At 46.4% G+C, this 27,849-nt stretch overlaps 1 protein-coding gene and 1 long non-coding RNA gene across 9 annotated transcripts in view; one reads left to right on the forward strand and one right to left on the reverse strand.

Moving 5' to 3' along the window:
* The first annotated feature begins 2,016 nt into the window (after positions 1 to 2,016).
* ADAT3 (adenosine deaminase tRNA specific 3) lies at positions 2,017 to 26,626 on the forward strand. 8 transcript variants are annotated; one of them, XM_073684550.1, is made up of 5 exons: positions 2,025 to 2,132; positions 16,035 to 16,128; positions 19,761 to 19,908; positions 22,252 to 22,402; positions 24,878 to 26,626. In XM_073684550.1, the coding sequence occupies exon 5, from the start codon at positions 24,886 to 24,888 to the stop codon at positions 26,038 to 26,040; it is 1,155 nt and encodes a 384-aa protein (XP_073540651.1). In that variant the 5' UTR covers positions 2,025 to 2,132; positions 16,035 to 16,128; positions 19,761 to 19,908; positions 22,252 to 22,402; positions 24,878 to 24,885; the 3' UTR covers positions 26,041 to 26,626. The 8 variants fall into 8 exon arrangements, with proteins under 8 accessions (XP_073540648.1, XP_073540651.1, XP_073540652.1 ...); XM_073684553.1 differs by lacking the exon at positions 2,025 to 2,132 and adding an exon at positions 2,274 to 2,608; XM_073684551.1 differs by lacking the exons at positions 19,761 to 19,908; positions 22,252 to 22,402.
* Positions 14,580 to 27,849, reverse strand: part of LOC141273126 (uncharacterized) — a 45,040-nt gene continuing 31,770 nt past the window's right edge. The window contains exons 4-5 of the long non-coding RNA XR_012322064.1: positions 19,714 to 19,867; positions 14,580 to 16,858 (exon numbers count right to left, since the gene is read on the reverse strand). This is a non-coding gene — a long non-coding RNA (uncharacterized lncRNA). The remainder of the gene's footprint in view (positions 16,859 to 19,713; positions 19,868 to 27,849) is intronic.

Genomic DNA, 27,849 nt, shown 5'->3' on the forward strand with positions numbered 1-27,849 from the left:
ACGTTCCCCCCACAAGCACTCCTTATTACCCCCCGAGCCCCCACAAGCACGCCTTATTATCCCCCCCAAGCACGCCTTATTATTCCCCCCAGAGACCCCACAAGCACGCCTTATTATCCCCCAGAGCCCCTACAAGCACGCCTTATTATCCCCCCCGAGCTCCCACAAGCATGCCTTATTATCCCCCCCGAGCTCCCACAAGCACGCCTTATTATCCCCCCCGAGCTCCCACAAGCACGCCTTATTATCCCCCCCAGAGCCCTCACAAGCACGCCTTATTATCCCCCCCAGAGCCCTCACAAGCACGCCTTATTATCCCCCCCGAGCTCCCACAAGCACGCCTTATTATCCCCCCCGAGCTCCCACAAGCACGCCTTATTATCCCCCCCGAGCTCCCACAAGCACGCCTTATTATCCTCCCCGAGCTCCCACAAGCCCGCCTTATTATCCCCCCCAGAGCCCTCACAAGCACGCTTTCTTATCCCCCCAGATCCCCCACAAGCACGCCTTATTATTCCCCAGAGCCCCCACAAGCACGCCTTATTATCCCCCAGAGCCCCCACAAGCACGCCTTATTATTCCCCAGAGCCCCCACAAGCACGCCTTATTATCTCCCAGAGCCCCCACAAGCACGCCTTATTATCCCCCCCAGAAGCACGCCTTATTCCCCAGAGCCCCCACAAGCACGCCTTATTATCCCCCAGAGCCCCCACAAGCACGCCTTATTATTCCCCAGAGCCCCCACAAGCACGCCTTATTATCCCCCAGAGCCCCCACAAGCACGCCTTATTATCCCCCCCAGAAGCACGCCTTATTATTCCCCAGAGCCCCCACAAGCACGCCTTATTATCCCCCCCACAAGCACACTTTATTTCACAGAGCCCCCACAAGCACGCCTTATTATCCCCCCACAAGCACTCCTTATTATCCCCCCTAGAGCCCCCACAAGCACGCGTTAGGCTATGTGCCCACGATGCAGAAATGAAGCAGAAAATTTCTGCAGCATTTCTGCATCTCCCTGGCAGAAAAAACGCATGCAGATTGTACATGCTTTTTTCCTGCAGAAAACATGCGGATTCACATGCGTTTCCGCATGCAGATTGACAAGCACTTTCCAGGCGATAGCATCCCTTGGAAAGTGCTTGACAACTAGGTCACACTGTATAAATCCATGCAAAAGGCATGGATTTATACAGTGTGAACCGTAAAAATTAAAACAAATAAAGCTATACTCACCCCCGAGGCCCCGGCGGCGTGGCTGAAGCGCTGCTTCCTGTCTGGTTCCTGGATGCCGGCATCTCGCGATACACAGCGGTGAAGGGCCTGCGGTCACATGACTGTGACGTCACCAAAGGTCCTTCAGCGCTGCCGGCATGCAGAGAGAAGACGCCGGACAGGTGAATATAACTTTATTTGTTATTTTATTCTTTTTTTTACAGGTACAATGGTACCCAGGTCTGGATGAGAGTCTCCTCTCCTCCAGACCTGGGTACCATCCGCACATAGAGACGCATAGAAGCCGCTTGTACAAATGTACAGTTGCGGTTTCTGTGCGTCTCAATGCAAGTCAATGGCGGCCATTCCGCTGCGCTTCCGCAAAATTAATGACATGCTGCAGATTTTTGTACGTAGCATAAACGCATAAACGGAAAAATCTGCAGCATGGGCATAGAACATGCGGAATCCCCTTGGGGAACATGGGGGGGCGGATTACCTAGCGTTTCACAAGCGTTTATGCTGCGGAAATTCCACAGCATATACGCTTGTAATCCGCAACGTGGGCACACAGCCTTATTATCCCTGCATTATGCTACAGAGCCCTCTGAGATCCCGACAAGCGTTAATTAACCCCACCAGACTGCCCTCCAGCATTAACCCCCCCAAATCCCACACTCCCAAGTATCAACCCCAAAAACGACAAGAAGACAAGACATCAGACCAGCAAGTAAAACAACCTGCTGTTTTTTTCCAGCTTAGGACACTGACCGCCTCCGGCAGCTGTATGAGACACGCCCATAAAACACAGCCAGAACACGCCCCCGGAAATGACGTCATACCCGGAAGCAGTCCATACATTCTAGCGTCTACCAAAGTCCAACAGCACCAGGACAGCGTTTCCTAACTGTGGCTGGGTATGAACGGTCTGAGTGATATTTAGTGGGTTTAGTTAACAGCTCTCGGTGGGTTTAGTGAAGAGCGCATGCGCAATATACACTGGGGTGCAGTGTGATGACGTTGCATCTTAGAGCCGTCTACTATTATCGTCAGTGATCTCCCACTTACGGCAGCGTAACTGCTGCAAAACTACAACCTGCCAGCTCCACTGGCTGCTAGGGAGCCACAGCAAGGTTGCCTCTAGATCGGAGGTGATTTGTGCTCCTCACTTTAGCCCCTCCACTCTAGACAGCTCAGTGCTGAGGTGAGGAGAGCGGGGATGCTGGAGCGCGGTCCTCAAAAAATCCCCTCTGATGTAGACAGTTCAGCACTGCCACCACTAGATGGAGCTGCTCCAGGATCCTCATACACTCTGCAGTCTAGTCGCCTCTTCTGGCTTTTTAATGCTTTTTTATGGAATTGCTCATGTTTTTTAATCGAGCAAACATCACAGGTCAGACGTGTTGTTTTTTTTTAATTTTTTTTACACTGTTATATAATTTATGTATTTTACGCTGTTATTTTTTTATGGATTTGGGTAAAATTCTTTTTTTTCCTGATTAATGAAACTTACATTTTTATTGCCGCTTTATGTAATATAAAAATTCCCCTTAGGCTGTGTGCCCACGTAGCGTTTTTTATGCGTATATGATGCGGAATTTCCGCAGTGTAAACGCATGTGAAACGCTAGGTAATCCTCACCCCATGGCCCCCAAGGGGATTCCACATGTTCTATGCCCATGCTGCGGATTTTTCCGCAGCGTTTATGCTGCACTCAAAAATCCGCAGCATGTCCATTAATTTTGCGTTTCCGCAAGCGGAATTGCCTTGTGCAATGCATTAAAAAACACAAGGCAATTCCGCATGTGGAAAACGCACGATAAACGCTCAATAAACGCGTGCGGAATTCCGGGAGAGGACTTGCAGAAATGAAGCAGAAATTTTCTGCTTCATTTCTGCAACGTGGGCACATAGCCCGCTGATTGTTCAGTTTTGCCAGAATGTGACTCTTCCCATTTGCCCACAGTCCTGTCCGCAGCACCAACATTATGAAGAGTGCGGGGAGCTCCACGGGGAGAGGTATAAAAGAGCGCCCCCGACAGTCACCATAATGTACAGCACAGAAGTGACATAAATTATTACAGAGATGTCGGGAGTCACTGGAGAACACTGCTGTTATCATTTACGCCACTTTTGTGCTGTACATTCTGATGATTCTGTCGGCTGCACCGTTACTGTCACCACCTTCCCCCGCAAATCTCCACCCAATCTTAGTTTGAAGTTGATTTTTTGAGGACCTCACTCCAGCATCTCCATTCTTGTCACCTTGGTACTCAAAAAATCACCTCCACTCTACTCACCTCACTAGTGAGCTGCCTACAGTGGAGGCTAACATGAGGTCCTCAAATAATCATCTCCGACCTAGACGGCTCATTACAGAAGCTTCTAGAATGCAGTTACTGCAGTGTGGGGGATAACGAGGCCCCGGAATAAATGAGATTACAGGTGGTTCGTTTTCTTGAATAGTTATTGTTACCACTGGAGAACACTGCTGTTATGATTTTCGCCACTTTTATGCTGTACATTCTGATGATTCTGTTGGCTGCTCCGTCACTGGCTGAGACTTGTGGACATACCGGAAAACCTGAATTATATCAAAACTGAACAATCACAGCAATGTGTAATTTTTTATATTACTGAAAGTGATAATAAAAAAACTCACTTTATTAATTAAAAAAAAAATTCACAAAGTGGCCGCAGCTTTTTCCCTCTCACCCTTCATTAAAGGGAATATCTGGGACTTTATGAAAAACAAAAAATGTGCCTAAGCACTAACAGGCGGGTAATTGCTACTTACCTGCCTGTTGTGCCCAGCGGCATTCTTCCCCGGCACTGAGCATCGTTCTTGTCGAGGGTTCAGCTGCCTCTACTAACGTCACGTTGACAGAGTGGAGGCCTCTTTTCCTCTCCACTGTGTTGACAGGGCGGGACTGACGACACTTTTCTGATTGACAGCCAGATTCCTGCTAAGTGGGGGAGAATATGTAAACAATGGTGCAGCTTTCTCAATGAGCGCCAAAGGATTACTGGACAATTTAATAGATGATAACCGACCTTTATTCTTCCTCCAATACCACTGCCACAACGCGTTCCAACAGTCTAAGCCGTCTAAGGATCAAGAAGGCGTCTGCAATGCCAAGCGCAGCGACCTTCTACAGCTGGATCCAGAATGACTGGCACACTTGATACACCTGTGAATAATTTCTGTACATACAGTACGGTCCTCTAGCTGTCTCACTAAAGAGATGAGTAGTTTGAAGTTGCTGCACAGAGCTTCATGATTTATGTGCACACTGTACTGTCTATAAGAACGTTCTCTGTACAACAACTCCATTCTAGCTGTTTCACTACAGAAATGACTAGAGGTTTATGACTTCTGTGCGCACAGCGCTGTCTATAAGGATGTCCTCTGTACAGTAACTCCATTCTAGCTGTCTCGCTACAGAGATGACTAGACTGGAGTTGCTGCACTCGGTCTCATTATTTCTGTTCACACTGTACTGTCTATTGTACAGGTGACACTAAGGCTTCCATGCACGTAAGGCTAAAGTCGACAGGTTCAGCCAACAGTCTTATGTGTATTTGTGCCTCTCGTATTTCCTTCCATACTTTATGTGAGGAAACTAAAGGATCCGGCGTGTTGGAATTCCAATGGTTCTCTTGTTCTCTCTGAAGATAAGCTTTCGCCACAGTAGCCTGATATCTGCTCTCTAATAGACAGCACGAGAACGTTTGTCAAAGAGCTCATGTGTATGTGATAGGAGAGGTAGCTGTAGGGCTGACAGTTATCTAATATATTTGAGGGTCTTAGGCTATGGTCACACCATCAGTATTTGGCCAATATTTTACTTCAGTATTTGTAAGCCAAAACTAGGAGAGGAACAATCAGAGGAAAAGTAGAATAGAAACACGTCACCACTTCTGTATTTATCACCCACTCCTGGTTTTGGCTTACAAATACTGATGTAAAATACTGATGGTATGACCATAGCCTTAAAGGGACCCTGGTTTCAACAGTCATTCTGTGCTAACAAACACGGGCGCTCAATGTACCCTTGGTGCTGCCAAACATTTAAGTGCATCTTCCCACCTACTTGTTTTCCATCTATCTCTGCCCTTCTCTGGTTGTATAAAGCCAGAGCTGTCAATGCAAATAGAGGGAGGGAGGAGATAGAGAAAAAAACATGTAGATAGGAAGGAACACTTAAGTGTTTGGCCACACCAAGGGTGCACTGAGCACCTGTGCTTGCTTTGAACAGTCAGTCTGTGCTGACAGAGTAATTTTAAAGGGGGTGTGCATTAAAAACAAGTTAGTACCTAACTATGGGATAGGTGATAACTTGCTAATCAGTGAGTGTGCGACTGCAGGGACCTGCACCGATTGGCAAAACAGGGACTTTCTATCCTGTTAGAAAATGGAGCGGCTGATTGGATGCCCCACCACTATGCTGTTCATTCTCAATGGGGCTGCTGGAAAAAGCAGAGAGCTCTGCAGCCCCATAGGACAAGAATGGAGGTCAGACTGAGCATGTACACTGCTGCTCCATTCTAAGGGCTCGCTCACACTGGTGTATAAATAATCGGTCCCATTCTCATCCAGGAAAGTGGGACGATTTTCTCTCACTTGTCATCCATGTACAGTCCTTATACAATTTATTTTTTTTCCTCAGCAGCTATTATTTACAGAACCATTTGCAGCTTCCCATCTTACAGAATTGTAATGTATCCGTAAAAATTGGATGTCACTGATGGTTCGTACGGCATCTGATTTTTTTTTTCTCACACCCATCAGATTTCAGTGTGAAATCGTAGCATACTGCAATTTTTTTTCTCATGCCGAATACAGCTGAGACAATACACAGATCTGCACGGCCTCATTATTACATTGGTCTGCGTGCGATCTGATTATTTATCGAATTGCACTCATCCGAGTTATATACCAGCAAAGCCTTATACAACCCCTGGCAAAAATTATGGAATCACCGGGCTCGGAGGATGTTCATTCAGTTGTTTAATGTTGTTGAAAAAAAGCAGATCACAGACATGGCACAAAACTAAGGTCATTTCAAATGGCAACTTTATGGCTTTAAGAAACACTAAAAGAAATCAAGAAAAAAAATGTGGTACTCAGTAAGGGTAATTTTTTTCAGACCGAGCAGAGGGAAAAAATTATGGAATCACCCTGTAAATTTTCATTTCCAAAACTAACACCTACATCAGATTAGATCTGCTCGTTAGTCTGCATCTAAAAAGGAGTGATCACACCTTGGAGAGCTGTTGCACCAAATGGACTGACATGAATCATGGCTCCAGCACGAGAGATGTCAATTGAAACAAAGGAGAAGATTATCAAACTCTTAAAAGAAGGTAAATCATCATGCAATGTTGCAAAAGATGTTGGTTGTTCACAGTCAGCTGTGTCTAAAATCTGGACCAAATACAAACAACATGGGAAGGTTGTTAAAGGCAAACATACTGGTAGACCAAGGAAGACATCAAAGCGTCAAGACCGGAAACTTAAAGCAATATGTCTCAAAAACAGGAAATGCACAACAAAACAAATGAGGAACGAATGGGAGGAAACTGGAGTCAATGTCTGTTACCGGACTGTAAGAAACCACCTAAAGGAAATGGGATTTACATACAGAAAAGCTAAACATTGGTCATCATTAACACCTAAACAGAAAAAAACAAGGTTACAATGGGCTAAGGAAAAGCAATCGTGGACTGGGGATGACTGGATGAAAGTCATATTCAGTGATGAATCGTGAATCAGCATTGGGCAAGGTGATGATGCTGGAACTTTTGTTTGGTGCCGTTACAATGAGATTTATAAAGATGACTGCATGAAGAGAACATGCAAATTTCCACAGTCATTGATGATATGGGGCTACATGTCAGGTAAAGGCACTGGGGAGATGGCTGTCATTACATCTTTAATAAATGCCCTAGTTTACATTGATATTTTGGACAGTTTTCTTATCCCATCAATTGAAAGGATGTTTGGGGATGATGACTTGATTATTCAAGATGATAATGCATCCTGCCATAAAGCAAAAACTGTGAAAACATTCCTTGAAAGAAGACACATAAGGTCAATGTCATGGCCTGCAAATAGTCCGGATCTCAATCTAATTGAAAAGCTTTGTGGAAGTTGAAGAAAATGATCCGTGACAAGGCTCCAACCTGCAAAGCTGATCTGGCAACAGCAATCAGAGAAAGTTGGAGCCAGATTGATGAAGAGTACTGTTTGTCACTCATTAAGTCCATACCTCAGAGACTGCAAGCTGCTATTAAAGCCAGAAGTTGTGCAACAAACTACTAGTGATGTATTGGAGTGTTCTTTTGTGTGTTTATTTTCCATAATTTTTTCCTCAGAATTTAATGATTCCATAATTGTTTCCCTCTGCTTGCTCTGAAAAAAATTACCCTTACTGAGTACCACATTTTTAATCTTGATTTCTTTTAGTGTTTCTTAAAGCCCTAAAGTTGCCATTTGAAATGACTTTAGTTTTGTGCCATGTCTGTGATCTGCTTTTTTTCAACAACATTAAACAACTGAATGAACATCCTCCGAGCCCGGTGATTCCATCATTTTTGCCAGGGGTTGTAGAAGTAAAAGTGCCCCATTCTGCTGATCAGTGCAGGTGCACTGGACACCACCGACCCCTTATCCTGTGGATAGGTGATAAAGGTGTAGTCTGATGAAAACAAATTCTCTCTAGTCATGCTTGGAAGCATCGTTATAAGATACAGTTTTCCCTCATAAATATGAGATTTTAGTATTTTGTATACCAGGGGTGGCCAAATTATATTCCCGAGGGGCCACATGGGAGGCTGTGATTGTTGTAGAGAGCCAAACCAATAGGCTGAAATTAATTCTGCTCAATATTAATACAATTATTACTATTTTATATTTGTATCATGTAATAATGAGCAGAATTAATTCCGCTTATTGTAACTTGTATCCTTACTTGTAGCAGTGAATCAGCACCAGATAATTCACTGCTTTTTATAAAATGTATAAATCATTTGCTACTGTTATTCCGTCATTGTATCTTGATAAACAGTTACACCCAGTATGATGTCCCCAAAGCCTTCCCACACAGTACAATGCCACCACATCACTCCCCAAATACCTCAAACAGAGCACAATACCCACACACAGTACAATGTCACCACATCCCTCCCACACACAGTACGATGCCCCCACAGCATCAGCCACACAAAGCTCACACACAGCACGATGCTCCCACACACAGTACAATGTCACCACATACCTCCCACACAACATACGATGCCCCCACAGCCCCAGCCACACACATTACGATCCCCCCCACAGTCCCGCAACACAGTATTATGCCCTCACAGCTCCCCAACATAATTTGATGACCCCATACAGACAGCATGATTTATCTCACAGCCCCCCACACACATGGTTTGTTCATCACAGCCCCCTAAACACAGTGATGGCACACATATCCCCACACAGACAATAAAGATGGCCCTCACAGCCAGCCACACACAGTAGGACTGCCCAACACATGGTATAATGGTTCTCACAGGCCCCTATACACATTATGGTCCACCACAGCCCCCCTATATAGCATAAGCCCCACACACAGTCCCCCCTCTATACTGATGAGACCCCGCACATTCATACACACACAAAAATACCTTGCTCCGATATCCCTGGTGCTCTGGTCCTGTTTCCTGTGTGCACTGACGTTCTGCACAACAGACGCGATGTAGTGACATCGTCATGTCTGCTGTCAGAGTTGCTTGCGCTGAATAGTGGGCGGAGACAGCGGCTCCCTCTCCTCCAATATATTCATGCCGGCAAGGTTGCCTCCTCCATTATATATTGGGACGCCGGTAGGGCTGCCTCCTCCATTATATATTGGGACGCCGGTAGGGCTGCCTCCTCCATTATATATTGGGATGCCGGTAGGGCTGCCTCCTCCATTATATATTGGGACGCCGGTAGGGCTGCCTCCTCCATTATATATTGGGACGCCGGTAGGGCTGCCTCCTCCATTATATATTGGGACGTCGGTAGGGCTGCCTCCTCCATTATATATTGGGACGCCGGTAGGGCTGCCTCCTCCATTATATATTGGGACGCCGGTAGGGCAGCCTCCTCCATTATATATTGGGAAGCCTGCAGGGTTGCCTCCTCCATTATACATTGGGAAGCCTGCAGGGTTGCCTCCTCCATTATACATTGGGACGCCTGCAGGGTTGCCTCCTCCATTATACATTGGGACGCCGGTAGGGCTGCCTCCTCCATTATATATTGGGATGCCGGTAGGGCTGCCTCCTCCATTATATATTGGGACGCCGGTAGGGCTGCCTCCTCCATTATATATTGGGACGCCGGTAGGGCTGCCTCCTCCATTATATATTGGGACGTCGGTAGGGCTGCCTCCTCCATTATATATTGGGACGCCGGTAGGGCTGCCTCCTCCATTATATATTGGGACGCCGGTAGGGCAGCCTCCTCCATTATATATTGGGAAGCCTGCAGGGTTGCCTCCTCCATTATACATTGGGAAGCCTGCAGGGTTGCCTCCTCCATTATACATTGGGACGCCTGCAGGGTTGCCTCCTCCATTATACATTGGGATGCCTGCAGGGTTGCCTCCTCCATTATACATTGGGACGCCTGCAGGGTTGCCTCCTCCATTATACATTGGGACGCCGGCGGGGTTGCCTCCTCCATTATACATTGGGACGCCGGCGGGGTTGCCTCCTCCATTATACATTGGGACGCCGGCGGGGTTGCCTCCTCCATTATACATTGGGACGCCGGCGGGGTTGCCTCCTCCATTATACATTGGGACGCCGGCGGGGTTGCCTCCTCCATTATACATTGGGACGCCGGCGGGGTTGCCTCCTCCATTATACATTGGGACGCCGGCGGGGTTGCCTCCTCCATTATACATTGGGACGCCGGCGGGGTTGCCTCCTCCATTATACATTGGGACGCCGGCGGGGTTGCCTCCTCCATTATACATTGGGACGCCGGCGGGGTTGCCTCCTCCATTATACATTGGGACGCCGGCGGGGTTGCCTCCTCCATTATACATTGGGACGCCGGCGGGGTTGCCTCCTCCATTATACATTGGGACGCCGGCGAGGTTGCCTCCTCCATTATACATTGGGACGCCGGCGGGGTTGCCTCCTCCATTATACATTGGGACGCCGGCGGGGTTGCCTCCTCCATTATACATTGGGACGCCGGCGGGGTTGCCTCCTCCATTATACATTGGGACGCCGGCGGGGTTGCCTCCTCCATTATACATTGGGACGCCGGCTCACACACAGCACGATGCTCCCACACACAGTACAATGTCACCACATACCTCCCACACAACATACGATGCCCCCACAGCCCCAGCCACACACATTACGATCCCCCCACAGTCCCGCAACACAGTATTATGCCCTCACAGCTTCCCAACATAATTTGATGACCCCATACAGACAGCATGATTTATCTCACAGCCCCCCACACACATGGTTTGTTCATCACAGCCCCCTAAACACAGTGATGGCACACATATCCCCACACAGACAATAAAGATGGCCCTCACAGCCAGCCACACACAGTAGGACTGCCCAACACATGGTATAATGGTTCTCACAGGCCCCTATACACATTATGGTCCACCACAGCCCCCCTATATAGCATAAGCCCCACACACAGTCCCCCCTCTATACTGATGAGACCCCACACATTCATACACACACAAAAATACCTTGCTCCGATATCCCTGGTGCTCTGGTCCTGTTTCCTGTGTGCACTGACGTTCTGCACAACAGACGCGATGTAGTGACATCGTCATGTCTGCTGTCAGAGTTGCTTGCGCTGAATAGTGGGCGGAGACAGCGGCTCCCTCTCCTCCAATATATTCATGCCGGCAAGGTTGCCTCCTCCATTATATATTGGGACGCCGGTAGGGCTGCCTCCTCCATTATATATTGGGACGCCGGTAGGGCTGCCTCCTCCATTATATATTGGGATGCCGGTAGGGCTGCCTCCTCCATTATATATTGGGACGCCGGTAGGGCTGCCTCCTCCATTATATATTGGGACGTCGGTAGGGCTGCCTCCTCCATTATATATTGGGACGCCGGTAGGGCTGCCTCCTCCATTATATATTGGGACGCCGGTAGGGCTGCCTCCTCCATTATATATTGGGAAGCCTGCAGGGTTGCCTCCTCCATTATACATTGGGACGCCTGCAGGGTTGCCTCCTCCATTATACATTGGGACGCCTGCAGGGTTGCCTCCTCCATTATACATTGGGACGCCTGCAGGGTTGCCTCCTCCATTATACATTGGGACGCCTGCAGGGTTGCCTCCTCCATTATACATTGGGACGCCGGCGGCGTTGCCTCCTCCATTATACATTGGGACGCCGGCGGCGTTGCCTCCTCCATTATACATTGGGACGCCGGCGGGGTTGCCTCCTCCATTATACATTGGGACGCCGGCGGGGTTGCCTCCTCCATTATACATTGGGACGCCGGCGGGGTTGCCTCCTCCATTATACATTGGGACGCCGGCGGGGTTGCCTCCTCCATTATACATTGGGACGCCGGCGGGGTTGCCTCCTCCATTATACATTGGGACGCCGGCGGGGTTGCCTCCTCCATTATACATTGGGACGCCGGCGGGGTTGCCTCCTCCATTATACATTGGGACGCCGGCGGGGTTGCCTCCTCCATTATACATTGGGACGCCGGCGGGGTTGCCTCCTCCATTATACATTGGGACGCCGGCGGGGTTGCCTCCTCCATTATACATTGGGACGCCGGCGGGGTTGCCTCCTCCATTATACATTGGGACGCCGGCGGGGTTGCCTCTTCCATTATACATTGGGACGCCGGCGGGGTTGCCTCCTCCATTATACATTGGGACGCCGGCGGGGTTGCCTCCTCCATTATACATTGGGACGCCGGCGGCGTTGCCTCTTCCATTATACATTGGGACGCCGGCGGGTTTGCCTCCTCCATTATACATTGGGACGCCTGCAGGGTTGCCTCCTCCATTATACTTTGGGACGCCTGCAGGGTTGCCTCCTCCATTATACTTTGGGACGCCTGCAGGGTTGCCTCCTCCATTATACTTTGGGACGCCGGCGGCGTTGCCTCCTCCATTATACATTGGGACGCCGGCGGCGTTGCCTCCTCCATTATACATTGGGACGCCGGCGGCGTTGCCTCCTCCATTATACATTGGGACGCCGGCGGGGTTGCCTCCTCCATTATACATTGGGACGCCGGCGGGGTTGCCTCCTCCATTATACATTGGGACGCCGGCGGGGTTGCCTCCTCCATTATACATTGGGACGCCGGCGGGGTTGCCTCCTCCATTATACATTGGGACGCCGGCGGGGTTGCCTCCTCCATTATACATTGGGACGCCGGCGGGGTTGCCTCCTCCATTATACATTGGGACGCCGGCGGGGTTGCCTCCTCCATTATACATTGGGACGCCGGCGGGGTTGCCTCCTCCATTATACATTGGGACGCCGGCGGGGTTGCCTCTTCCATTATACATTGGGACGCCGGCGGGTTTGCCTCCTCCATTATACATTGGGACGCCGGCTGGGTTGTCAACTTGACTTTATTTTTTTCTGGACAGCTTATCAAAAAAATCAGACAGGCAAAAAAATTTTTATGCACACATTGAAAATCATAATAAATCATTATGACCGTAAATTATACATGTCTACAGCCCATAATTCTGATATGAAGACAATTGCTGCAGTCACTGTAAAATGATGGGAATTACAGTCAAAATTATCTGAATAAGTTTCTTCTAAAAAAAAAAATCATGGACAATTTACATTTTTTTACGTATTGGGCAAAAATATTGCCATATTTTTATAGACTGCCCTGAAATTTGTGGACAGTTGGCAACTTTGGACGCCAAGAGAGGGGAGAGTGGACGCATGGTGCAGCCCATGGGCCACTGTTTTCAGCCCTTTGGCTGCCTCAGTCTACGAGCCAGACAACAGCCAAAGGGCCGGGCGTGGCCTGTGCGCTGCACTTTGCCCAGGTCTAATATATACCCATCTATGTACTATAGATTTGAGTTACTGCAAATCATGTCCTCCTTCTTGGCTAAAAATACTCCTCAAAATTGCTAAGAGGAGTATGTTTACCCCTCTGTAAAATATGTAGTATGATCTCAGCCAGAACCCATCCTATGGAACATTGGGGGTTCCTGTAGTCAGACCCTCAGCAACTGATGGCCCTTTAATAAAAATCCGTAAAAAAATGTTTCATACCATATTACTTATACAACTGATCAGGCTGTATGGGCCACAGGAGATGGTAAGGGGCCACAGGGGGTGGTAAGGGACCGCAGAAGGCCGGGATCTACCGAGACACTGCTGGAACCTAATAAATTGGTTACATAAGCTATTATCATGTTTTTATTTACCGTATTTTTGGAACTATAATACACACCCCAAAATTTGGTGAGGAAAATAGAGAAAAAAATTTTCTTAATAAAATGGGGGGTCCACATTATAGTCCGAATTTACGATCGCTTACCTGGAGGGCGGCGGGGCCATATTAGGCAGGATCCCGGTGGCGGCAGAAGTGAAGTGAGGCTGGAAGGAGGGGTGTCCGTGGTGAGGCAGAGGGGAGTGCATTTATTTCCTGTCGGTGGGCTGCTGAAAGATCAGCAGAGATTCCAATCTGTGCGTGCACCACTTACAGAGGCCATTTTCTTGAAGCCCACCGCCGGGAAATCAATGCACAGAGCGGGGATTTCAGCTCCTGCCTCATCGCCAACACCCCTTCTTCCATCCCAGGGCCCACAGGCTCACCCCACTTCTGCAGCCTTCTTCCTGCAGCATGGACACTGCTTCATATGACCTCTCTCCAGCACTGCCCCCACAGGTAAGCTATATTCGGGCTATAAGGCGCACCCTAATTTTCCTCCCAAATTTGACTGAACAAAAAAAAAGTGCGTCCTAAATAAGTCTGAAAAATACGGTAAATACTAATGAGGACAGGAAAGAAATTGTCAATGAAATCTGACCGATTTTAGTGCGGGTGTACTGATGAGGACTTTCCTGCAGATTGTTTCTGAACCATATAGAAATGAAAATTCAACCCATATTTCTCAAAATAGTTTTATTAAAACACATCTACAAATAAGTAACAAAAAAGGAGAATGTATAAATATATTTATATCTTACAGGTCTATAGCAATTAACTTTACAAATCAATATGTGGAACTAAGCTACATTAGAGATAAGTAACAATGAAACAAAAAGCACATGAGTGACAACCTCCCCCGCCCCCCCCCACCCCCAACAGCAGCCCAACATGCAGCCTCACGTAACTGACATCACCCTCTTCCCTGCGCAGACCAACCTCCCCACATGCAGTCCCATGCATGTGAAAGCAACCCCTTCCCTGCACTGCCTACCCCACCACATGCAGCCACACACAAGTACCATCACCCACTACCCCAGCATACAGCCCCATATGAGTGACACTACCCCCATTCACCCCGCAGACCCCAGGGATGTTGCCCCATGTGACTGATTTCACCCCCTTCCCTTTGCAGCCTCCCAGCATGCAACTCCAAACAGTACCATCATGCATCAGTCCCCCAGCATGCAGCCCTATGCAAGTAAAATCACCATCATCCCCGCAAATCCCTCCCCACGAGTGACATCACTCCTATCCCTACACAGCCCCCAGCATGCAGCCCCACGAGTGTAACATCAACCCGTTCTACACGCATGCACTGCCACATGAGTAACATCACTCCTTTCAAAGCACAGCCCCACCTTGCATGCAGCCTCACAAGAGTGACATTACCCCCGTCCCAGCACAGCTCCACATCATCCCCGAAATCTCCACACTGTCCCGCATCAACCCCCGACTTCTCCACAGAGCCCCTCATCATCATCCCCTTCTCTGCACAGCCCCTCATCATCATCCCCTTCTCTGCACAGCCCCTCATCATCATCCCCTTCTCCACAGAGCCCCTCATCATCCCCTTCTCCACAGAGCCCCTCATCGTTACCCCCCTCTCTGCACGGCCCATCATCGTCAACCCCCTCTCTGCGCAGCCCCTCATCCTTGTCCCCCTCCACATAACCCCTCATCATCCACCTCTTCTCTGTTCAGCCCTTCATCATCACCTCCCTTATGCAGCCTCACTCAAATAACATCAATCCTTTTCCTGTGAAAGCCTCCCCCTCCCATTAGCAGCCTTATACAAGTAGCAGCAGTCATTTCCCTGTGCAACCCTCCAACATGCAGTACCATCATCCATACTTCTTTGCCCCCAAAATTCATCCTCAGCCCACTCACACTGAGTCCTCTATCCTCATTCTCATTTGCACACAGCTCCATCGAGCAGCCTGTCAGTCTTCTCCTCTTCAGCAGCCTCAGCAAAACACTGTTTCCTGCTATCGAGTCAAATGCCCAGTCATAAGTTTTTATTACAACTTCAAAGATAAGGAAAGTGGGAATGGCTTAATAAATATCTTCATTTTTAAGTAAATGTAAGTTGGGAATAACAAAATCGTAAATTGTGTTCTGCTGAATTCCTTAGAAACTTGCTATATCTAGTTTTACTATACTTTCAGAAACAAAGGAAAGCTTTAATACAGAGACATCTCTATTTCCGATACAATGTCCTGTGTTATAGCTTTATGAATAACACGTATAAAGCTAATGTTAAAATACAAAATTATCAAAGATATATGTATTGTCTAAATAATAAAGCAAAGTATAAATATTTACCATAACAATTCCTCCCTTTTTATTATTTACAGACAATTTATCCATCAGCTACTTCCCCATGCTAAGAAGGCCTGGAGGGGACAAATCTCGTTCACCGAAGGATACCTTGTTTGTAAATCTTGTCATGTATGTTTACTGGAGGAGCACTGTGACATTTTGCAGATCTGATAACTGATGGTCTATGATTTCTTATCTTTCGCGTCTCTTTACATAGTGTTGTATACATAACAAATATACCAGTTCTAGCGGTTACGCACACTATTAGTACCAACATTTTAAAGTTATCCGTAATATTTATCTGTTACCATAGACTCTCCACCCACCCCACAATCTGGACCGGAACCACATGGCTGCTGGTGAGGTTTCCTCCATTGTGTCGGGCAGAATCAAAAAGTCTTTTTGTGGAAACATCTATGGTTGGTAGCCTCATCTGGGGTTAGGGTCACTGAGAGATATGACATAGTATTAGAGGATATTGGGCTACGGGTGCAAATCCAGCAGTTCTTAGGAAGTCCTTAGAGTCCATGTCTCGCAGTAGGAGTTGCTGATACTTATCAGTTTGTTATCCCAGTCCTCTCCTCCTTTAGTACCTTATTGAGAGTTAGGGAAAAGGATGCAATTGCCATCAGCATGGTCTAAAGGGGTAGGATCATCATCTTTGCTGCCAGGGATCAGGACCTTTTTGCAGTGGCTGGCGTGGATCCAAGTATCTTTGCCTTGGAGCTTGACAGAAGTGGCAGTGGTCAGTAGTACTTAAAATGGCGTACTGTATCTGGGTTCCAGTGGTCTCCTCTTATATCTTGACCACGACCCAGTCTCCTGGTACCAATGTGTGTGTCGCTTATGCAGTTGGGGCCTGGGATAGAGGAAAGAACATGGTTATGAGTAACAGTATAATGTTTGTGCAATTCCAAGACATATTCTGTGAGGGAACTGTAGGAGACCGGGAGTTGCTGCGGGAAATATAACCTTGTCTTAGGGATACTACCAAACAGTATTTCATCGGGGACAGCTTCTCTCTACCTCATGGTGCGGTACTCACTGAATATAATGCAATCTACCCAGGACAAGTGTGCCTCCTCCATGCCCTTCTGGATTTTTAATTTCAGAGTACCATTAAGGCGTTCCACCTTCCCACTACTTTGTGAGTGATAAGAAACATGGAAAGCTTGTTCGATCCGCAGAGTGGCCATGATCTGTTTCATCAGTTCTCCAGTGAAGTGAGTGCCTTTGTTACTCTGTGGTTTCTTGTACCCCACATCTACAAACTACCTCACTTATCAAAATTTTCTTTTGCACTTTGATCACGGCCCAAGCTTCAGGCAACCAAGGCACGAGATCAATGCATACAAGGACGTATTCATAAGTGCCTACCTTAGGTAACTGTATGTAGTCCACTTGCAGTCTCTGAAACGGGTAATCTGGTTTTGGCGTGCATTTTGTGTGACTCGAATAGGTCTACCGGGGTTATGTTTCACACAAACGAGAAGTACTTTGTAGCTGCATTTGGGAACCCTGGGGTTCACAAGTTTTGTGGCACCACTACACACATAACACCCTTTGAGTTGTGTATCGGTGGGAATGTGCTAGGGCAGCCATCATGGGGAACAGGCAGCATGGGAGGCAAATCCTGGTGTTTACCTGCAATACACCTGACTCTGACCATAGAGCACCCGCTTTAACCCATACGTTCTGTTTGTGTGGGGGAGTCTTGGTCTAAAAGACCTGCAGTCGTTCACGATCAATGGCCACTGGGGCCGATGCTGTGACAGTCTCCTCGGTCAAAAGGGGGGTTTCCCACACTTTCAGTCACCCCAGCGGTGCCATGTCTGCTATGGCCAGTATTCCAGGTAGTCATGCTGCTTCCTAAGCCGCCTGGTCGGCCAAGGCAATCCAAAATACATTGATGCCTTTACCTTTTCCCAGATTGCACGCTGCAGCGAGTGCCTTCAGCTCAGCCTCTGGCGCAAAGCAACTGGAGGAGAGTGGTTCATGTATTACTGCCTTACCATTGTGGACTATTGCATACCCAGTGATGAACCGTCCATGATTGTTGTCCCAAGCTCTGGAACCATCTACAAAATACTCAGCACAGGGGTTAGTGAGGGGTACATCAGTGATATCTAACAAGTCCTATGTGTCTGCCTCCATCAATGCCTGACTGTCATGTTCATGTGTCAATGTCAAACTGAGCTTCCTCATCTGCTAGTTTGAAAAACAGGGGCAGGTTTTGGCTCACACTCCCTCCCTCTTCCCCATCCTGATATTCTCCTTTTTCTAAATCCACTGGTAATAGTGTAGCTGGATTTAGAACATTACAGCTTTAGATAGTTATATGGGGGGGTGTTAAATGGGGGACAAGAGACTACGCAGGATGCCTTTGTATAAGGTGGTAGTTATTTTTGGGCCATTTGGAGCAAATTCTATGCAGGCTTCAATTTTCTGCAACACTTCTCTCCCTAACAAATTAAAAGATTCATCAGAGAAACTAAAACCTGCATCACAATTGAAATTGAATCAAGCAAATGTAGTCAGAGGGGCTGCGTCATTTTTAATTTTGTAGGTCGTCCCTCTGCCCCTTCACAAGTTACATATTTGGGGGACAATATGTCTTCTAATTTGTGTTCTTGCATTAATACTGTACAGGCTGCTCCAGTATCTATCATGAATGCAACAGTGTGTCCCTCCCCAGAGAAATGGTGACGTTGAGTGTAGTTCCTTGAGGGGTGACAACGGGGCAGAGAAAGACATCTGAATTGCCAATTTCCTATGGGGGGTTCAGGATAGTAGCTATTGATTTTGTAGGACATTTGGCCTTAAAATGTCCTTTTTTGCTCAAAATACCAACATGTACTTTGCTGCAGTCTCTGTTTCTTGATGGTTGCTTCCCCCTCTCCCTCTTCCCTTTCTTGTTGCAGGGTCCTAATTAACTCTTTCTTTGACATGCTTTCTACTTCAGCACTCTGGGCTATTTCCTTCAAATCAACCCATTGCATATTACACCACTCCGGGCGACTAGTGCGTCCTGCAGTCTGGACTCTAAGTTTAAGGCTGCAGCAATAATAAAGAGTCACTGTAAAATGACTGAGACTTGATCATCCCATATGGCCCGATATGCCTCCTAGACACCATGGAGACGCATTCTAAATGTTAGTGGAGCTGGGTAGTGAGAGCAATGAGCTCACCTGGGGGTACCAGGGTCATTGTTATGCTATTGGCTATACCTATGGTGGGTCATGTACCGGCAGGTTCTTTTCTATCCTAGGAGTTAGAAAGTGTACATGACTCGTGATCCTCATGGGGGCAGAGGCTCCTTGGGCATCCATGGACATGGGGACCCACAGGACACAGTAATTAATCCCACGGGTATTCTGTTGGCCATAGTATCTGCAGTTCCACCCTATCGTTGCATAAGACAGGGGTGTCAAAAGCGATGCAAGTTTTACATCAAGTACAGAGACTACAGGGGTCTTTGCGTTTTCATACTTTCATAGATTACATACACAGTTCTATGTCTTTTTTTTCTCTGATTTATGTTCACTCATTAAGAGATGCTTTGAATACTTCTAACCAAATCATAGCCAGCTCAAGGCTACTCTTATATATCTTCCAGTAATCCTTCCCAATTGCAAAAACACTTCTCCCATTCCTTCTTAGTCTTTTAACTATATCACATGCATGAGCAAAGGTGGTACCTCTCAGTTTGCTTACTTTTTTACAGTTGCCTGTACTCATGACTGCAAGTTTAATGCCCGCAGATAACCGAAGAATTGAATGGGCCCATAGAGTCCTAACCGTAGAAGACTCTATTCTTCTCCCAACATCCAATTTGCCCGAAAGAGAAGGATTTCAACTCCCAGAGCCTCTGTCCTCGAAAGAGAAGAATTTTTAAGAAATAAACATTAGGTAACCAGTCCTATGTACCCGTGCAACTTTGAAACACAACCAACCAAATAACAATCCAAAAACTATACTACCTATAGTTGGCTCCCACTCCTGAGAAAAAAAGGCTTCATTCAGTGCCTCTTTGAAGAGGGTGCCCTTATCAATTTACAGGGGACAATTAATACCCTCAGAGTACTACCTTACCATGAAGGATTCCTCTGTTCTGTACAGTCACACTTCCCTGATCCGTTAAGGGACCAATTTTTCACTTCACCACATGTGAAGGAACACACCTAACGGGATCCCTTATCAATCAGAGACCGTAGTCCCTTATTGGTCACTTAAAAATCATTCAGTTCCACATTCAAGGATCCTCATAGTTTACAACAATATCACTCCAGACTTTACAATGACATAGACAACGAGAATAACACATAATAATCCTCCGACTCCTGAAACATACAGGCAGAATTGCAAAGGCGTCTGATCAGAATCGTTGGGCAAGGTTGGCTTCTTGTCACTTCATTCAATGTTTATTCAACCGTCATTCAATCATCAGTTATGCATGTAAAGATACATTGAAACATACGACAGACCACAAATTATACATACAAAATTCAAATACCGGCAAAGGTTCAACAGTGATTGCTTTGTTCGGACCACCAATTAAAGACATCTCTATTTCAGATACAATGCCCTGTGTCATAGCTTTATGAATAACACTTAATATTAAAATCCAAAATTATCAAAGATATATGTATTGTCTAAATAATAATAAATCATAGTTAAAATTTACCATAACAAATGATAGGAAAACAAAAAACAGCTGCCGGCGGTCAAAAAAGACAATTCAGGAAAAAAAAAAACGTGTTTCCTGAATCACCCTCCTCTTGAAAATTCTGGCTTTGCGCACCTGAAAAAGACCCCTAATTGTGATCTACATGTCCCATCTGTATGGGGTAATTGGGGGCTTTAGTATTTCTGGTGACTTTAGAGTTCCGTGCAGGACTATGAAGGTGGCATGTCAGGGCGTGCGGCTCTGTAGGCTTTGTCTTCTAGATGGTACTATATTATGCACAGTGGATTGGGATCTCTGAATCATGACACCACTTTTTCTTATTTTTGCTTCACTTCTTCCAAGAGGCATATTTTTTTTTTATTATTATTTTTCTGTCGACATAGCCATTTGAGGGTTTAGTTTTTTTTTTTGCGGGACGAAAAATGAGGGAAAAAAAATGGGATGATATGGTAGAAAAAATGCAATGCAAAGGTTGGGGATTTATCACAGTATTTATTATATCGTAACAATTACCTGGAAACCTGATTCTCCAGGTTTAGTATTATTGCATGAATACCAAGCTTGCATTTTTTTTTTCATTTACGTGAATTTATCATCAGTTTTTAGCCACTTAATTTGCGAGCAGCATGATATAGAGGCAAAAACTCTATTCCAGTGATGAGTCACATACTGGGCTGTTTGCTGTAGTTGTGTGAAAACTCTTGTCAGGAGATTCACAAGAGGACTGGTAAGGTTGAGTTCCCACAGTGAGTTTTTGTTGGCGTATTTTCGCTGCGCAATTCTCATTCCCACAGTGCTTTTATTTTACGCAGCGTTAAATAACCTGCGGTGCGCTTTTGAAATCTGTAACGTCATGAGTTTTATGTGGCCTATCCTCATAGCATTGCATTAAATGCAGAAAATCCGCAGGTAAAAGAAGCGTACGTGTCTTTCCGCCACAGAAACGCACTAAAAACACATATAATCCTCACATAACTGTAACAATAACATTTGGACCAAGTCAAATATAAGGAAGTATCCAAAGCAAAGCAGCTTAATTTAAAATATGACTCCAAAAATTGGCAAAAACCAGCATCAAAAACAGCACAACACTCAGAAGCTCAAGTAACCTAATTTAGCTAATACTTGCAGAAGCAGGTAAAACAGTGATTTTATCAAAACTGCAGCAAGTGCCCCAGTAAGTGTCACATCGCAGGAATCGGAGTCTCTGCCTCATCATCATGCTGCTCTCAGATGGGGGTAACAAAAACCTGGTGACCGTATCCATTTAATTGGTAAAAAAAAAAATTGGTTTTGTCACCATTTTCCGAGGCTAAGGCTACGCTCCCATGAGCTTTTCGTGAGTTTTTGATGCTGCAGATTTTCTGCATCATTTCTTCACCTATTGTTTGAATTAGGTTACTTGTGGTTTTTAAGTTTGTTTTTGTGTTCAGTTTAACATGCGTTTTTATCACATTTTTGACCCTACAGTTTTTGTCTCTTATGGTATGGCATGCTTTAATTAAAGCTGCTTTGTATTTGATACTCCCTGGTATTGGCTTTGACAACTTTATTGATCTACTTAGGTGTGGATTACATGCAGTTTTGATACGTGTCCGCCATACACAGGAGTTTTTACCCACGGATTTTTCGCACCTAATGTAAATCTATGGGAAAATCTCACAGAAAATTCAGCGTACCCGCAAGAGAGATTGACATGCTGCGGATTTGAGACAGGTCAGTTTATGCTGAGTAAAAAAGTCAAACTTGTATCTAGTAATTCATCCATCAGATAATTGAGACACACCTGTGGAAAACACTGATGCTGCTCTTCTTACCAATGTTAAGCTTGACAGTTTACATGGTATTTAGGGTGATGGCACATGATGTGACTGAGATTTTGCAGCCACATGGTGCTTCTGCTTGGCATAAGGGTGGATGGAGATTTGGATGCACGCAGCTAGTCACAGCTTGTGCAATCACCCTTAAAACTGATGTCATCAGTGACTTAAAGTGAATCTGTAAGCAGTTTTTGCCATGTAATCTGAGATCAGCATGGTGTAGGGGCAGAGAGCCTGATGCATTGCTTGAATCACATACTGGGCTGTTTGGTGCAATTTTGATAGAATCTCTGTTTTCTCTACTAGCAGTGCTCAGAACCCTGAGCTGTGTATCCCCACCCACATCCCCGATTGACAGCTTTCTGTGTGCACTGTACATTGTCAGCAAGCTGCCAATCAACAGTGGGGGCGGGGTTACACTGATTAGCTGGACTGGTTCACCTGGGACCTAGTCAGTTTGATTTCCTAATGATAACACACTGATTGTATTGAAACTACAGCGAGCTGTTGAGCAAGTGACATAGTCTCAGAATCAGGCTCTCTGCCCCTGCATCATGCTGCTCTTAGATTAAATCGCAAAAACCTGCTGACAGATTCCCTTTAATCAAAAGTAGTACTTGGCTTTGGAAGGTTTTAAGGAATCCAGACTTCATGACAATAATACAGCTTTTATTGATGGGTATCTCCCTATGTATGTAAATTGAAGACCTGTTGAATTAGGTAAGCAAGGCCAAATTCCGACATCCTAAAATATAGATGTGGCTGTTGAGTTAGGGTGGGGAGACAAATCTAGTCTGTACATCATGGTCTGTGTTTTACGGACATCTAAATTTGGCCTAAAGCAGAGAGAAGCTGGTGGTGACCCGTCTTGGTGACAAGTCTCCTTATTTCCTTGCTCTTTAATTCATACTGCCTGTGGTTCTGGCTGCATAAGTTACCTGAAAATGTTAGGGTGAACAGTTTGGTATGTTCACTCGTTGCCTGCTACTGGCCTAATGGATATGATCAAGTGCATGCAAGAAAGAATAACATCAGACACACACAGTCGGATGTAAGCTCTCCTTGATCAGCTACGGCACAGCTCCAAGTTTCTTTATTCAACCCGAACATAGACTTATATAAACTGTAAATAGGGGCTCGGTTAGCCCTAGAATGTGAGTAACCAGATGTATTCATTGGTTAGTCCATGGGCAGATCCATGAGGTCATCAGGGTGGGTTTGGTCCATGAGGTCATCAGGGTGGGTTCGGTCCATGAGGTCATCAGGGTGGGTTTGGTCCATGAGGTCATCGGGGGTGGGTTTGGTCCATGAGGTCATCGGGGGTGGGTTTGGTCCATGAGGTCATCGGGGGCGGGTTGGCCCACGAGGTCATCGGGGGCGGGTTGGCCCACGAGGTCATCGGGGGCGGGTTGGCCCACGAGGTCATCGGGGGCGGGTTGGCCCACGAGGTCATCGGGGGCGGGTTGGCCCACGAGGTCATCGGGGGCGGGTTGGCCCACGAGGTCATCGGGGGCGGGTTGGCCCACGAGGTCATCGGGGGCGGGTTGGCCCACGAGGTCATCGGGGGCGGGTTGGCCCACGAGGTCATCGGGGGCGGGTTGGCCCACGAGGTCATCGGGGGCGGGTTGGCCCACGAGGTCATCGGGGGCGGGTTGGCCCACGAGGTCATCGGGGGCGGGTTGGCCCACGAGGTCATCGGGGGCGGGTTGGCCCACGAGGTCATCGGGGGCGGGTTGGCCCACGAGGTCATCGGGGGCGGGTTGGCCCACGAGGTCATCGGGGGCGGGTTGGCCCACGAGGTCATCGGGGGCGGGTTGGCCCACGAGGTCATCGGGGGCGGGTTGGCCCACGAGGTCATCGGGGGCGGGTTGGCCCACGAGGTCATCGGGGGCGGGTTGGCCCACGAGGTCATCGGGGGCGGGTTGGCCCACGAGGTCATCGGGGGCGGGTTGGCCCACGAGGTCATCGGGGGCGGGTTGGCCCACGAGGTCATCGGGGGCGGGTTGGCCCACGAGGTCATCGGGGGCGGGTTGGCCCACGAGGTCATCGGGGGCGGGTTGGCCCACGAGGTCATCGGGGGCGGGTTGGCCCACGAGGTCATCACAAGCTTATGTAAGGTGAAATAATACACTTTGTGGGTCTTTTCTCTCAATCTCCTATGTCTTGAGGTTTATTAAGTATTTGAGCCTATGATTCTCCTCAACAACAGGTTCCCTTTAAGTATGTATATGATTTACTTTCAACAATATGCATAAATTTGACACTACTTCAATTTTGATGCAGAAATAGTCAGACATTCCATATGTTATTTTGAGTAGAACTGAATCAGGAGTTTTTTTACATTTTTTTTTTTTTTCTTTCCATTTCTTAGTTGTTACAATGGTTCCATCTGCGAATGACCAGTTCTCTCCTTGGTCTCTCAAACCTGTATTGCCCTTGGAGGAGGAAGAAAAGCTGAAGGAGTACAAGTCAGGACACATTCCACCCTTGTCTTCTTTTTTTGCTGCTCTAATCAGTGACAAAAAACAAATCTCACGACTTTGTCTGGATCTGTGCTTGCAATACCCTCTATCTGATACCTTGCGGCATTTAAAAAGGGTACGTGTCTTCCAGTCTTGCATACAAATTTTGCTTCGTCCTGTCACTCCTGAGGATCAAGGAAACCTGCTAAAAAACAATGGAGACTTCACCAAACAGAAAGATGATGGTTCTGAAAAGGCTGTTGATTTCAGTGGAGAAATCAGTTTGAAGGTTACAGACATTCTGCAAGGTATGGATCTAAATGGCTTAGGGGAACCATTCATAATTTCGGTTCCATCAAGGGCAGCAAAGAACCAGAAAGAGCAGCACGTTTGGGGAAGCATTTGGCCCTGCACATACCATGCAAAGCCAAAGAACACAAATATGGAAGTAGGCAGTAGTGGTGAAGCTCTATCCCCGGAAGAAAAGATACGAGTTATGAAAAACATGCAGTTGGCCCTTGAAGCAGCACAGCAGAATCAGACTAAAGGCAAGAAGGGTGTAGGAGCAGTTGTGGTTGACCGAGAAAGTGGGAAAGTTTTGGCAATAGGAACTGATCAGACAGGAGCCAATGGCGGTCCCCTGCTTCATGCATGCATGGTAGCAATAGACATGGTTGCTTATCAACAAGGTGGTGGAGCATATGTTGGACTTTCTAGCATGCAAGAAAATTATAAAGCTAAACCACTTGAAGAAACTAAAAAAGGGATGGAAACTATCGGAAATGAAAGGGAAAAGAGAAAACATTCAATGGAAAAGGATGAAAATGCAGAAATGCCATATTTATGTACAGGGTGCGAGGTGTATGTCACCCACGAGCCTTGCGTCATGTGCTCAATGGCTCTTCTCCACTCACGGGTATCTTGTGTCTACTATGGATGCACTACCCCTGGTGGTGCTTTAGGAACCTATTACCTTCTCCATGGTAGCCCTGGCCTCAACCACAGGTTCCTTGTATATCGAGGAGTGCTGGAAAATGAATGTCGAAGTTTGCTTTCAGGTGACGAGATTTGACATGCCCTGCGCTTTTACAACCTCTCTTTACCTATTCTTTTGGGAAGAGATGTTTTAAGTTTGCTATTAAACACATCCACATTTTATACCTTGTCGTCCAGATAGTTATTGTTATAATGTGCTGTATGCATGACAACCCATGTTTCTAAATACATAGCTGAATTTACAACACTTATATCAATTGAAGTGCATCAAGAACAGCTGTGATTTGTATAGCCACCCCCCATTATGGGCTTATGGCTTGCCTATTAAAGAGATTTACACCGATAGCCATAACCTAAAACGACTCGCCTGGTATTGTGTAGGTCCTTGTCACCATAATGAGACTGAACTGTCCTGACACGTACTCCACAAGACCTCTGAACATGTATGGTGGTGTCTGGCTCCAAAATGTTAGCAGATGATCCTTAATCACTTCTCACAGAAGTTGATTTTTTTTCTGCCTCCCCTTTTTCCGAGAGCCATAACTTTTAACATTTTTCTGTTTGTGTAACTGTATGAAGGTTTATTTATTTTTTGGGATGAGTTGTAACTTTGAATGCCACTATTCATTCTTCCATAAAATGTAGTGAAAAAGTATTAAAAACATTGGTAGAAGTTTTATTTTGTCACCATTTACCGCATTTGGATTGTGTTTTTTCTTTCTTTTTTTTTAAGGTTTTGTTTTCACAGTGCAGTAAAAAATGACCTAGCAACAGACCATATTTTTCAGACTATAAGACACACCGGACCATAAGACGCACCTAGGTTACATAGTTACATAGTTAGTAAAGCCGAATAAAGACTTGCGTCCATCAAGTTCGACCTGTTAGTTCTGTAATTGCTAAAGTTGATCCAGAGGAGGGCAAAAACCCCAAATGATTTGGCCAATCTTCACCTGAGGAAAAATTCCCTCCCGACTCTGAAACCAGCAGTCAGAATAAATCCCTGTATCAACCTACTATTTTATTTTATTTTTAAGTATACGCTGAAATCTGCCTGGTATCTAGAAATGCATCCAGTCCCCGCTTGAACTGGTGTAGTGAATCCGACATTACCGTCTCCTCACTCAGTGAATTCCATATTCTCACTGCTCTTACCGTAAAGAACCCCTTCCTATGCTGGTGCTGAAACCTTTTCTCTTCCAGTCTTAGTGAATGCCCTCTTGTTACCGTAATATTCCTCCTTTTGAACAAATCCCGGGCAAGGTCTCTATACTGTCCCCTAACATATTTGTACACATTTATTATGTCCCCCCTCAACCTTCTCTTTTCCAGGCTGAATAGTCCTAGTTTTGCCAACCTCTCTGGGTATTGCAGTCCCTCCATTCCCTTTATTAATTTTGTTGCCCTCCTTTGTACCTTTTCAAGCTTATTTATATCCTTTCTATATATTGGGGCCCATAACTGAGCACAGTATTCCAAGTGTGGTCTGACCAGAGCTTTGTACAGTGGAAGAACAATGTTCTCATCCTTTGCAGCTATACCTCTTCTGATACATCCCATTACCCTGTTTGCCCTTACAGCAGCGGCCTGACTTTGGGCACTCCAATTTAGTTTGCTATCAATCAAGATGCCCAAGTCCTTCTCCATCTCTGAATTCCCCAATGATTTCCCATTCAGTGAGTACTGGTGACTTCCATTTTTCCTTCCCATATGTATGACCTTACATTTCTCCTCATTAAACCTCATTTGCCATTTAATGCTCCACCTACCCAGCTTATCCAAATCCCTCTGTAGGTCTGCACTGTCCTCTTTTGTATTAATTGTTTTACATAACTTTGTGTCATCTGCAAATATTGATATTTTACTATTTATCCCGTTGACTATG

Source organism: Phyllobates terribilis, unplaced genomic scaffold (assembly GCF_046119375.1).
Source record: "Phyllobates terribilis strain yellow unplaced genomic scaffold, ASM4611937v1 Scaffold_5__5_contigs__length_657084704, whole genome shotgun sequence".
Classification (NCBI taxonomy): domain Eukaryota; kingdom Metazoa; phylum Chordata; class Amphibia; order Anura; family Dendrobatidae; genus Phyllobates; species Phyllobates terribilis.

Bases quoted from the DNA above. Each gene is read 5' to 3' on its own strand.
- ADAT3 (XM_073684546.1), top strand. From the start codon at position 2,569: ATGGAATTGCTCATGTTTTTTAATCGAGCAAACATCACAG. The intron at 2,609-24,877 runs GTCAGACGTGTT...TCCATTTCTTAG, and splicing joins TAATCGAGCAAACATCACAG to TTGTTACAATGGTTCCATCT.